A 12421-nucleotide genomic window follows, 5' to 3' on the forward strand; every position below is an offset into this window, starting at 1 on the left:
CGTGCCGACGGCAACTCCGTGTTGACCTGCATGCGATGCCGCGCTCTCACTAAGGTTATCTCTTGCCCGCCACAACCAATCGTTCAAGGAAGCGGCAGGAAAGAGAAGGGCATCGGTACGCGCTATTTGCAATCGACCGTTCCCTCACTCGTCCTCACTTCGCTTTCTACGACCATCACGACGGCTGTTGGACTAGCTGTCGATCTAGGCGGGTTACGAAATGTTGTTGCCTCTGGTCATCTCGTCGGTAGCAGCTGGTCTGCTTTCCGTAACCTCTTACTTTCCCTACAAGAACCACCTCAAGCTTCACGGCGACTCGCTCGATGCAGCCTCGCTAGCCAGCAATCACCTTCTCAACCTGGAACACTGCCATCCTGTCTCGACACGTTTGCCCAACGAGCCAGCTGGACCCGTGGAGCCCTCGTTCTGCGAAGATGTGGTCCTCGACCGTCGCACGAGCATGGCCTATCTCAGCTGTGACCCAACGCGACTCACTTGGGATGCCCGTGCAGGTATCTATGAGGACGGCGGAGACAAGCTCGCTCCCGAGCAAGGTACACCGGGCATCTGGGCCTGGGACACCAGTCGACGTAGCCTCGCCCGCAAGTTGTACATCTCGACGCCTCCTCCCGAGTATCCGCTTCAAGCGCCCTCCGATCTCTTGGAGACGTTCCATCCTCTTGGTATCGCGGTGACCGCTTCGAATCCCTACTTTGTGGAAGAGGTGGACGAGGGTGCGGAACCAAGACCTTCACCGCCGGCTAACCTCGTCGTTGTGGCCAACAAGCCGTATGCCGACAAGCCAGGTGTGGTCGACATCTTTGTGCACGACCTCGACAAGGTGGGTGGCAAGGATCATGCGACGCTGAGATGGATCAAGCGTGTTGAAGGACAGGAGCTTGCCGGCACGCACGTCGACTCGGACATGCCCTTCAAAGTGGACCCTTTCCGCATCGCCATCTTTGCAGAGCAATACTCTCAACCCATAGATCGCGACTATCCGGAACCTCAGCACGTCAGAGATAATCCAGACATCTTGGCTGGATTCAAGCACGACGATGTTGCATCAAAAGCCGCTCGAACGATCCGCGTCCCCAGCTTCTTTGTCACATCCTTGCCAGACCGCAGTAAGGAACCGTCGACTCATGAGCTATCGGAGCGCAGCTCTCTTTTTTCGGCAGTATGGCAGCCGGTAGCGTCCTATTTGCTCCCGCAGTATTCGCTCACCAGCGACCCGATCACGAGCAAACTGTTCATCCACCATTCTTCGATCAACAAGACCCTCTCCGTACGACTCGACGGAAGCGACCCCGATCAATGGCAAGGTTTCCCGCCGCTTCTACAAGCTTGGGACGGTGGAGGAAAAGCCGCCGGATCCAACTCGTCGGCCATCGCGCTCTTCATCCCCACGCTCACTGCGGATTCTGCCAAAGTGCAAGAGTGGGAGCAGCACTGGGTGCGTGGGATCGCTGGCGGCATTCGCGATCATCGCGTCCTGCAAAAGGCCACCACCCCCGACGGCAGGGCGAACAACGTGCTACAGCTGTACAAGACCTACACGCCATCCTTTGTCAACTTCTTCGCCATCGAACACGAAACACCCGTTCGCGCACTCGTCGTCGATGAACACGGTCGATCGTGGACCGCGGGCAACCCCAACACGCGATCGGTAGAGAAATGGATCGCATCGCAACGAGACGAACGACGTCGACGGCTTGGTCTGCCCACTTCATCCCCGGCTCTGTCCAGCTCAAAACGTCCGCCCAGACCAGCCGCCAAGATCGATCAGACCACGTTCGTCTTCCGACACTTTGGCAGCGTCGTTGCGCATCCGTGGGACAAGGAGAAGCTAAAGCAAAAGAGGAAGAAGGGTGTGTTTTTGCGGAAAGAATTCCACACTTTCAACGTGTTCAAGAGCCCGGCAGAGACCAAGGCAGAGATCGAAGGTAGGAGCGAGGAGGAGATGAGGAAGAGGGGATGGTTGCCGACGGTGCCGACAGGGCTGGCGGTTGATATTCACAAGAAGCTGCTGTATGTGACTGGTGCGTACGAGGAGAGGGGCTTCGCTGTATGCGCTCTGCCAGCAGACTGGATCGAAGCCTGAGGTTGTGGCTCAAGGTCGTCCTGTAGCATAGCATTAACAATGCCTGGTCACATTTTTGTAGAGGAGTAAATATTCCCGCTGCGAAAAAGGGACACGGTAAATTGAGGCATCGAAAAGTGCGGTTGTACTCTCATTGGAAATGTTGTGTGAAGTTCCTTGACTGTGCCGCGTCTCGTCGGTGAATTTTCCATCTCCGCCGCGATTCAACCAACACCCAACCCACGTTTTTTTGACTTTCCCAGGCACGAGACAGGGGTTTTGCAACTACACAGTAGTATACTTTCTCAATTTCGGCGAATTCTTGGTTGAGCAAGTCTCTAGCATGATGCGCTTCTACAAGTGCTTGCAGCTGCAGCAGAGCTCTGGGGTCACAGCTTTTCGGCAGAGTTCAAGCCGTAGACAGTCTTCTTTCCTTTTCAGGCAGGTAGTTGCAGCCAACGGCTCGCTTGCGCTCGTCGACAGCTCACGTTTGCGTGGGTTTAGCCGCCCTCTTATGCCGTCTCAGTTTGCAGTCGTTGAAGGATGGTGCATCGGATCCACGTAACTAAGCTTTCGATTGGAGTTTTGGATCTGCTGACCGTGGAGTCTGTCCGAGACTCTTGGCGCTTGTGTGGTCGGAACGAGCGAAGTGGTACTCAACCGCTGCCCCTGTGTTGCATGGTGGGAAAGACGACCTCGAGCTACCAGACAGACCGGAAGCAGCGAGTATCACCGTCCTTCCTCGCTGTCTCGGATCTTCTCGAGCCTGATACCACACTCTCTCCACCTCACCACTACCATCATTCATCGTTGTTCGTCCTCTCACACACTTGCAAATCCTGCACACACATTCTTTAACAAACAACCACACTCCTTTACCCAACCTAAACACTGTCACTTGCCTCCGAACCGCACCGCAGCTAGTTCTGCCACATTGATCCTATTCATCACCAGCCATCCATTCCATCAGGAACTCTCACAACATGCCGAGCTTCACCTTCTCCCCAACCAAGCCACCCGCCAAATTCAGCGACAGCAATGGCAGGTACACGCGCATCGAGAGCGGCAAGATCCCGTCTCGGGGTCGATCGCTCGCCTCGTCTCGTCGTGGCAAGTACTGTCTAGCCGTCGCCGCTGCTGCAGCCGCGACTGCTCCTGCACAGGAAGAAGAGTACTCGCTGCATGCAGCGAGCGTGGTCGACAATGGGTCCGCTCGGAAGCGGAAGGTGAAAGGACCGACGTTGGACGAGGTAGCTTCTACCGCTGGTCGGAGAAGTGTTGCCATGATCATGGACGATTCCACCAACTCGCCTTCCGACGGTAGCACAAGTGCACCCAGCACCAGCGCAGCACTATTCACCTCTCACGTGCAAGGGATCATCGCCCTGATCGGCGTCATCATCCTGCTGATCCTCGTTCGATTCGCCCACATCTCGGTCGACAACGCGACCTACGTCCGAGGCAGTCTCAACATGCTCACCGGTCTAGCAGCCACCGCATCTGCCCACAAACTCTCCATGACCGTCGCCGTATCCTCGCTCGCCTCGATCAAATCCTCTTCGTCCGGCTCCAACAAACCGCCCTCCACAGCCGTCACCGTCGCAGCGATGGGCCTAACCGGCGGACAAGCGTTCAACCTCATCTTTGGGTCCGATCAATTCTTCCAGATCGTCTCGTTCGTCGAAGCCGTCTGCTCCGCCATCGCCTCCTACATGGCCGGTTCGAGCATCGTCACCAGCCAGACGGCCGTCAACAAGAACGGAGTCCCTCTGCTCGAACTAGACCTCAGCCAGGCAGGTACGCTGTGGGGCATCTGCGGACTGTGGATCATCGCCCTGGCCTTGCATGCGACAACCGCTTTCGCACACAAGAGCACGATCCAAACTGTCCAGATGGCAAGCACCGAAAGCATGCGCGAGATCGTAGCCGTCATGCACACCGAAAGCGTCTACTCTGGCAAGCAGTAGATACCTCAGAACAATGCCCTGTCTTTTCCTTCGCTTTGTAATGGACATGATTCTCCTCCGTCCGATGTATGTCCTGTTGCAATCCATACCCGTAATCCGAGATCGTATGAGCCAGCTGGCGTTCGTGTGCGTGTAAAGCTGGTGCAAATGGCGATTAGAATTAGCAGAGACCAGAACAAGATGTATCAGGTATAATTGATGGAGAAACGCATGAACGAGAGATCGCAATCCTCGTCATAGTGCGAAAATAGTCCGGACAGTCATCGTCAGCGCGAACAACTCTACTTGGAGAGAAGCTTCTCGATGGTCGGTGCAATGGCGGAAGGCTTAGTGTTGGATCCGTAACGTTCGACGACGTTGCCCTCCTTGTCGACGAGGAACTTGGTAAAGTTCCACTCTGCAAGATAACAAGACGAGAGATGTAGGAAACGATCAACATGAGCGCTCGTTGAGACAGATCAAGCTCGTTGCGGTACTTACTGATCATCTCTGTACCGAGGATACCAGACTTTTGCTTCTTGAGGAACTGGAAGACCTCGTTGGTGTTGCTTCCGTTGACATCCGACTTGGCCATCATGGGGAAGCTGACGCCGTAGTTCTACAGCCAGAACGAGATAACAAACGATCCGATCAGTATCCTTTACCACCGTCACTTGTCCTACCTCATGTGAAGACCACAACTTACACGCTGGCAAAACTCTCCGATGGCGTCATCGTTCCCTGGATCCTGACCAGCAAACTGGTTGCAAGGGAAGCCGATGATCTGCAGTCCTTGCTCAGCGTACTTCTTGTTCAGCTCCTCGAGCTCCGCGAACTGGGGAGTGTAACCACACTTGGAGGCGGTGTTGACGACGAGGACGACTTTGCCCTTGAGCTGGTCGAACGTGTATTCGTCCTGGCTGGGCTTCTTTGCTTTGAGATCGTAGAACGAAACCATTTTGTGCGGAGATGAAGGTGGTGGAAGGTTGGATATGATGGTGGTGGCAAGGCGAAGATCTACGTGGGTTGTGAGGGTTGTTGAAAGAATGCAGGCTCGTTCCAAGCGGATTTTTAGATTTGCGGAACACGTCCACACGAGACCGACGGCCTAAGTAGGCCAACAGGTTCGGCTTTGGCTCAAATGCCGATGCATGATTTCTGCCCTCGCTGCAAGCCACATTCGAACACAATGCTCGAGCAACAAACATACAAGCGCAATACTTCGAGGTTGAAGGCGTTCATGTTCGTGATCAGTCAGTTGGAGAGATTGTCGGATCAAGACCGGTCACTTGGCAGCATGTCATTGTTCGTATCAGTGAACAAAGATGACCATCACCAAATCATCACAGGCTGAGCCCGAATTCCTTACGACGGAGAAAAGGGATCGTCGTCGTTGACGCAACTCAGCTGATTTTCTTGCAAGCCCGAGACACACTGGATTGCTGCCGGCGTTCGATTAGCCGAACGTGTAAGGAGCACACGCTGTTCCGCTGCAGATTTTCATTTAGTACACTGGACGCTGCTGTCGTCATAAGCCCTTTTCACCAATTCCGCCGCTACGAAATTCCGAGATCACATCTCGATTGGCATTGCAACTCAATCGGGAGATTCTTCTTGACTGGTCGGCCTTGTCCGATGGGCACGGTGCACCTTCCGAACAAATAGCCGACAATTCACCCTGACACACAACCCGTTCCCGAGACGGAGTCGGTGCTGGGGGAAGATACGACTGCTGTGCAGCTCGGTGATGCTAGTCAGGCTATTACGGATGCTCGGGACGGCGATGCTGAGACTGCTAACAGCAACGCTGAGGAGTGGAGGTGGTAAGTGTTGGTCTTGCTTCGGCGCTCCACGTGGTGTTATCGGACGTGCAACTCGCATTGACCCTGCACGACGGTCGACAGCCAACACCTCCTTCCTCTTGAACACCAAGCCTCATCAGCCATTACGAACAGTCATGACACAGACAACGAAATCGACATCTCCCATACCGCTCATCATCGATACAGATCCAGGCGTAGACGATGTGCTCGCCATCTTGCTCGCTCTCGCATCGCCCGACGAGGTGGCAGTCAAAGCCATCACACTGACCTTTGGCAACACGACTCTGGATCACGCTTACGCCAATGTCTTGCGAACAGGCGCTGTCCTGCATCGCCACCTTGCAGATCCTTCCACGTCTGATGCGGTGAGGCAGCGATACCGGGCTTTCAGCGCTGATGCCGAACCCATCGTCGTCGCTTCTGGATCGACTCAGCCTCTGGAAGGGAAGATGTTCACGGCGTCATATTTCCACGGTCGAGATGGTCTGTCCGGAGTACACTGGCTACCCGACGACCCGTTCCCAGTGCCAAAGCAGGCGATCGCACCGCTCGCACCATCCGACAAACATGCAGCAGACGTCATCCTGGATACGATCCGACAACATCCTCCTCACACTGTACGCATCGCCGCCCTCGGACCGTTGACGAACCTCGCTGCAGCATTCCGCAAGGATCCGGAGACGTTTGCCAAAGTGGGCGGCATCTCTGTTATGGGCGGTGCTTTTGATGTCCCTGGGAATACGTCCCCGGTGGCCGAGTTCAATTGGTACGCGGATCCTTACTCGGTTCGCGTGCTAATCGATGAGGCTCCACGACATTCGGCCTTGCAAGGCCGCCGGCTACCCGTTCAGGTGCTGGCATTGGACATCACCTCGGATCACACCGTACCCTACTCGAAGCTGGTCAAGTCCACGTACGAAACCCCTCAAGACGCGCCCAAGGCCGCGAGTCATTTGGAGAGATTCATCGGGACATTCCTGACCCACCCTCGAGCCTTCACCAACAACATGGTCGCGCCGGAGGAATTTCATCCGGACAAGCACGATCTCTTTCAGGCGCACGATCCGCTTGCCGTGGCACATGCGATCTTCGCACCGTTATCCGCCACCGCATCCACGGATGGCAACGGGTGGAAACACACCCCGCGGAGATTCCAGATCGAGACCAACGGTGATCTGACGCGAGGCTTCTGCGTGGTGGATCGCAGGTTCACGGGAAATGGAAGCAGCAGGAAGACTGGAGGGAATAGAGCAGAGGATGCGGAAAAGGAGCTGCACACGATTGACAATGTAGACGCTCCGGTTCATCGCAAGATGCACGAGGTGGACGAGTCGCAGATTGGATTGGTGGACGAGGTGACGGGGACGCCAGGGACTGAGTGGTTCTCAAAGATGTTCCTGGAACGCATCGGATTGTGACACCTCTCCCATAGGATCACAGTGAAGCTGATCAGGAAGACCTGCGGGTGGGAAGTGTTGGAATCGGGGACAGATGATAGTCCGCATGACGATCAGTAGCCGATCTGATGTGTTTTTCACGCGTTGCTTTTTGGTGTTGTTTGTCCCTCTCTGGCAGCGCTCATGCGGTCACTCCGCGTCGCGGTCTTGGACGAAATCGAGGAAAATCGCAGCTGCGTCCGGCTCGGAAAAGAGCCTGAAAAAGCCGGTGTAGAAGAACACTCGTGAAGTGCATTGGTGAGTCGGTATCGCTGTCCATCTGGCAATCTCGATGGACTCGTCTTTGCCCTCGATTGATCTCGATCCTTCACTGCACCCACTGATCGTGATCAAGGCGGAAAGACGGATGTCTGAAGCACGAGATGATGTCGCCGCGCTGATGTAGTGTTGCACGCTAGCCGATTTCACAGGAAGCTGCCTTTGCTGCAGGGCTCGGAGTGTAGCTCGCAGAATTGCTCGCCTTACCTTTGTTCTGAATTTCTCCACAGCAGAGTGTGCATATTGTGTAGTCCGGCAGCACCGGCCCAAGGCGCGTGCGTACGGTTCCTGTCACACTCCCCACAATCCGGCTCTCGTTTTCGAGCAGCTGTCCCTATCCACTCCGAGTCCTCTCGATTCCGCGCCTTGCGTCAATGCCATAAACCACATCTTCCCGACCTCATCATCCTTTCCTCAGCTCATCGTGCCGCTTGCAATCGCGCTTCCGTGACCTTATCACAACCATGTCTGACGATTCCTTCATCCATGCTTGCGCCGGTGGTGTCGGTGGTATGGTCGCCATGACGGCCACCTACCCTCTGGTGGGTATCTCCACTCGTGCCGCGGTCGAGTCGTCCAAGAACCCGGAAGAGCCCATGGTCAAGGCTGCGCTCAAGATCCTTCAGCAGGAGGGTGTAGCTGGTCTTTACGCCGGACTCAGCTCGAGTTTGCTCGGTATCGGTGTCACCAACTTGTAAGTTCGATTGACCAAGCTTTCGGATTGCCGTCAAAGCACCGCTGACCCTTTCATTTGCATACGTGCCCATTGCCTTGGCTCGCACTCTCTCGCAGCGTGTACTACTACTTCTTCGAAAAGTGCCGAGAGACGATCCTGAAGTCCAAGCTCAAAGTCGCCGCGGCAGCAGCCACGACTGCTTCAGCTACGATCGCTCAAGGTGGAGCTCTCACCACGTTCGAGTCTATCATTGCCGGACTCATCGCTGGTTCCGCCACCACGATCTCAACGAATCCGATCTGGATCGTCAACACGCGCCAGACCGTCCGCGTGGGCGTCACCGACTCCAAAGCGGATCCCAAAGCTGCGGCTGCCGGCAAGACCGTCGCTGTCAAGCTCGGCTTCATCCAAACCATGCAAAAGATCATCCGCGAGGAAGGCCCGCTCGCACTCTGGAAGGGTCTCGGCCCCGCCCTTGTGCTAGTCATCAACCCCGTGCTCCAGTACACGGCCTTCGAACAGCTCAAGAACTGGGTTGTCAAATCGCGCCTTGCCAGCGGCAAGAACGTCTCGCTCTCCGACTGGGACTTCTTCTGGCTCGGAGCCCTCTCGAAGCTCTTCGCTACCGGTTTGACCTACCCTCAGATCGTCATCAAGAGCCGTCAACACGCCGGCAGCAACAAGGGCGCCAGCAACAACCTCTGGACCGCCATGACAGAGATCGTCCAGAGGGAGGGCATCGCAGGTCTGTACAGAGGTATCGCGAGCAAACTGCTGCAGTCGGTGTTGACCGCCGCCATCCTGTTCGCTAGCAAGGAGAGGGTCTTCAACATCACAAAGTCGCTCATCGCTCCTGTGGCTGCCGCTGCCCCGGTGAAGAAGTAGACGTTCGGGTTTCGCGGGGATGGGGTTTCGTTGTAGATCTAGCTCATCTGTCGATTCTTGCTCTTGACTCAGCAGTGTTGTACGCTAATACCGTGGAGGTCGAATGGAGGATATTTCCCTTGTGTGCACAAGGTGCCTCAAATGACCCTGATCGGGCTGAACGTTTGCATGTGAGCTACGTGAATTGACGCTGTACAATTACGCTGTGCAACCAACCGCTCTACGATCCGCGGTATGTAGTATACGAAAACGGCGAGAGCAGTAGCGGAATATGATAATGTGCATCTGGCGCTTCCGTCAACTGGAACAAGATCTGTAGCCACGACAACAACCCACAAAGCAAACCCAGTGTCAGTGTCTCCTCTTCTTGATATCTTTCTGAACATCGTGTGTGGACTCACCTCGACCTGAGGGTAAAAAGTATTCCTCCCCGCCTTTTCAAAGTACTCTCCCGTATAAAAGATCATCTTGTACACTCCTTTCGCCACCAACACCTCTTTTGCCTCTCTGCCGGCTAGTAGATCGGGACATCTACCGTCGCTGTTGGTGGCGCCGGTGGCTAGGATGTGGAAGGAGGAGTTGAGTGGAGAGAGTGCTTCTAGTTGGACGCGGACGTTGGCGGCTGGTTTGCCGAGCGTCGAGTCGAGGACGTGGCATGTGATGGGTGACTTCGACATGATCGAGCTGGTCTAGAGGAGGTCTTGGTTGAGAAAAAGGTCCGATCTCGACGGTGGTGGTGATGATAGGACAAGGAAGGTGTGAGCCCTTGATAGGCAAAGCACAGGCCCACTGAACGCGGCGGAAAAAGACCTGAAAAAGCGGCGGAGATTCCGTGACATTTTCTAGCAGAGTTTCGGACTTGGCCGAGCGAAGCTTGACTTCTCTCCCACGCAACACTGGAAGTGGCTCTCACCTCTCACCATCATCTTTCCCGAGCTTCACATTCACAGCCGCGCACCATACGCAGATGTTTGTTCGATGGCTGTGTTTGACAGAGGTGTTGCGCTAATCGAAGACAATCTTCAGCTGACTCTGTTGTACGAACACGGCGACGATCGCCAGACTGATGCAGGCGGGGAGAAGATCCAGTCTGACGACGCAGAAGATCCACAGCGTACCGAGTGGTGCAACGCGCTGCACGACCACGTCGTACGGTGACTGTTTCATGGAGTGGTCGTTCGTGAGTCAGTCTGACTGCTTGCTCAGCGTTGGGGTTCGAAGTGTGAAGAAAAGCTCTTACCTTGTTGACAATGTAGATGAGCGAGCAGCCGCAAGCAGAGCAGAGGACGAAAAGGACACCTTGTATCAATGCTTGGCGTTGGGATGTGAGGTCTGTTTGTGCGGAACGATGCGAGTCAATTGCAAGGACATGTGGAAGAGATTTCGACATTGAGGCAGATGATCATCTTACTGTAGTGGATAAAGAACGCTAGCACTGCATATGTTGAAATTGACAAATGTCAGCTTCGCCGCTTGACCGAAACCAATTCTTCTGGAAAGGTGACTCACCGGGAAGGGCTCGAATCAACCTGATGGCTTCATCGGCAAGCCCGACCGTCTCTCCGTACTGTTGCCTTACCAGCACGTCGAGCAGCGTAAACATGAATCCAAACGGCATGGTCCAAATTACCAAATCCAAGATACTCTCCACCTGAGAGCTCATCTCTGTCGCATCTTGTTCCTGCATCAGTCGATTGGCTGTATCGTCTCCGTCGAGTTCGTGATCCGATGCTACACCGTAGTCGTCGTCCGAATCGTCGTCTTCGCCTTGCTTGCCTTGTGCGCCTGCGGTGCGACGATTGAGCGCATCCAGTTGAGCTTGCGCCTGATCCATCGTGACAAAGTCCTTTGGCAGGCCGAGCTTTTCGATGATGCCGGACTTGTGTAGGATCTGTTCCTGTTCGTCCTGCGTCAGACCCGCTCGTTGAGCATTGGAGGAAGACGATGCTGTGCGCGCGTCATCGCTGTCGGATCCATCATGAAGTTCGGTCAGGCGTGCCATGGTTGTGAACGGTGATCGTGGAACGAGACGGTGTGAGGACAGCCCAAGAGATGAATGACGGTCCAGAAAAATGTGGAGCAAAAAAAGCCCCGCTCTCAGACCAACACGCACGCGACTCGAGCCCGGAACAGGGTTTGGTGTGTGTTGCTCTCAAAATTCCAACCTGTCAAACAAGACACCATCACATACCTGATACTAGCAGACTGAACGTCGGACCGTCGAAATTCTCACGAGCTACTCGAAACGATGGCTTGAATCAGAACGGTAACGTAGCATTGAGAGTCTAAGAGCAAATGCGAGTTCAAGACATGGCGAATGAATTTCAGCCATACAAAGCATGCAAAGCGTGGGAAGGACCGAGGTCGAGTCGTTTGGGAGTGTTGGCTGGGAGGCGAGCAAGAGTCATGAGCTGACCTCGAGGCTTGGGCAGCCAATTATTCGCAGGTATCGCCGCCGTTCTTTCCACCGTGACCGCCGTTTCCTCCATTGCCGCCGTTTCCACCGTTGCCTCCGTTGCCTCCATCGCCGCCTCGGACACCGCCAGGACCACCAGCAGCGCCAGGACCACCATGCGCACCGGGAGCGCCAGGAGCTCCAGATCCTCCAGATCCGCCCGAAGCACCACCACCAGGAGCACCTCCGTCAGCGCCACCTGCACCGCCATGTCCGCCGTGCCCGCCGTGAACACCGTGCCCGCCGTAGCCACCTCCATGGCTAGGATGGGAAGGGGGAGGTCCGTTGGGACCATTGGGACCGTTGGCACCGTTGGCACCGTTGGCACCGTTCGGTCCATCCGCGCCGTTCGGACCGTTGCCACGGCCAAAGTGAGGGGCGCCTCGAGGATAATAAGGACCGTGAGCGCCGTAGGGGTAGCCGTCATACGGATAGCCTCCATATCCAGGCCAGTAGCCGGGGTAACCATAGTCAGGGTATCCCCAGCCGTAAGGTCCACCACCGAGACCTGCGCCGACGTGAGCATGCCCACCAACACCAGCGCCAGGCCACGCGCCTGCGCCGGCGCCAACACCAACGTCGGCGTCAGCGTTGGCACCTAGCAGGCGCTTTTCGACAACAGCACGCGATGCCACGTGGCGTTTGACTGGGGCTTCCACCTTGATAGGCTCTTGAGCAACGGGCTTGGCGCTGGCTGGGCTGGCAACGAGCATGCCGGTCATGGCGAGCACGACACCCATAAGGAGCGAAGATGAGATGCGAGCCATCCTGGTAGAGGTCAAAAGAGGATGAGAGCGACGTTGGGACGAGTGGGAAAGGGCAGGAGGATTCGTTGTAG

General features: G+C 55.6%; 8 protein-coding genes across 8 annotated transcripts; 5 read left to right on the top strand and 3 right to left on the bottom strand.

Moving 5' to 3' along the window:
• Positions 1–220: 220 nt before the first annotated feature.
• PHSY_003749 (serum paraoxonase/arylesterase) lies at positions 221–2104 on the top strand (the record flags this gene model as incomplete). The annotated part of the gene is made up of 1 exon (XM_012334366.1): positions 221–2104. The coding sequence occupies one exon, from the start codon at positions 221–223 to the stop codon at positions 2102–2104; it is 1884 nt and encodes a 627-aa protein (XP_012189756.1).
• A 962-nt stretch (positions 2105–3066) lies between these two features.
• On the top strand, positions 3067–4050 carry PHSY_003750 (polyadenylate-binding protein; the record flags this gene model as incomplete). The annotated part of the gene is made up of 1 exon (XM_012334367.1): positions 3067–4050. The coding sequence occupies one exon, from the start codon at positions 3067–3069 to the stop codon at positions 4048–4050; it is 984 nt and encodes a 327-aa protein (XP_012189757.1).
• A 281-nt stretch (positions 4051–4331) lies between these two features.
• PHSY_003751 (potential glutathione peroxidase and redox transducer) lies at positions 4332–4987 on the bottom strand (the record flags this gene model as incomplete). Its single annotated transcript, XM_012334368.1, has 3 exons — positions 4332–4447; positions 4531–4648; positions 4736–4987. The coding sequence occupies 3 exons, from the start codon at positions 4985–4987 to the stop codon at positions 4332–4334; spliced, it is 486 nt and encodes a 161-aa protein (XP_012189758.1).
• Positions 4988–5812: 825 nt separating this feature from the next.
• PHSY_003752 (inosine-uridine preferring nucleoside hydrolase) lies at positions 5813–7270 on the top strand (the record flags this gene model as incomplete). Its single annotated transcript, XM_012334369.1, has 1 exon — positions 5813–7270. One exon carries the CDS (start codon positions 5813–5815, stop codon positions 7268–7270), a length of 1458 nt encoding a protein of 485 aa, XP_012189759.1.
• Positions 7271–8031: 761 nt separating this feature from the next.
• PHSY_003753 (mitochondrial carrier protein) lies at positions 8032–9128 on the top strand (the record flags this gene model as incomplete). The annotated part of the gene is made up of 2 exons (XM_012334370.1): positions 8032–8261; positions 8360–9128. 2 exons carry the CDS (start codon positions 8032–8034, stop codon positions 9126–9128), a joined length of 999 nt encoding a protein of 332 aa, XP_012189760.1.
• Positions 9129–10194: 1066 nt separating this feature from the next.
• On the top strand, positions 10195–10521 carry PHSY_003754 (hypothetical protein; the record flags this gene model as incomplete). Its single annotated transcript, XM_012334371.1, has 1 exon — positions 10195–10521. One exon carries the CDS (start codon positions 10195–10197, stop codon positions 10519–10521), a length of 327 nt encoding a protein of 108 aa, XP_012189761.1.
• Positions 10522–10557: 36 nt separating this feature from the next.
• PHSY_003755 (hypothetical protein) lies at positions 10558–11130 on the bottom strand (the record flags this gene model as incomplete). Its single annotated transcript, XM_012334372.1, has 1 exon — positions 10558–11130. The coding sequence occupies one exon, from the start codon at positions 11128–11130 to the stop codon at positions 10558–10560; it is 573 nt and encodes a 190-aa protein (XP_012189762.1).
• Positions 11131–11452: 322 nt separating this feature from the next.
• PHSY_003756 (hypothetical protein) lies at positions 11453–12109 on the bottom strand (the record flags this gene model as incomplete). The annotated part of the gene is made up of 1 exon (XM_012334373.1): positions 11453–12109. The coding sequence occupies one exon, from the start codon at positions 12107–12109 to the stop codon at positions 11453–11455; it is 657 nt and encodes a 218-aa protein (XP_012189763.1).
• Between the last annotated feature and the right edge of the window lie 312 nt (positions 12110–12421).

This window comes from Pseudozyma hubeiensis (assembly GCF_000403515.1).
Source record: "Pseudozyma hubeiensis SY62 DNA, scaffold: PHS38, whole genome shotgun sequence".
In the NCBI taxonomy this organism is placed as follows: domain Eukaryota; kingdom Fungi; phylum Basidiomycota; class Ustilaginomycetes; order Ustilaginales; family Ustilaginaceae; genus Pseudozyma; species Pseudozyma hubeiensis.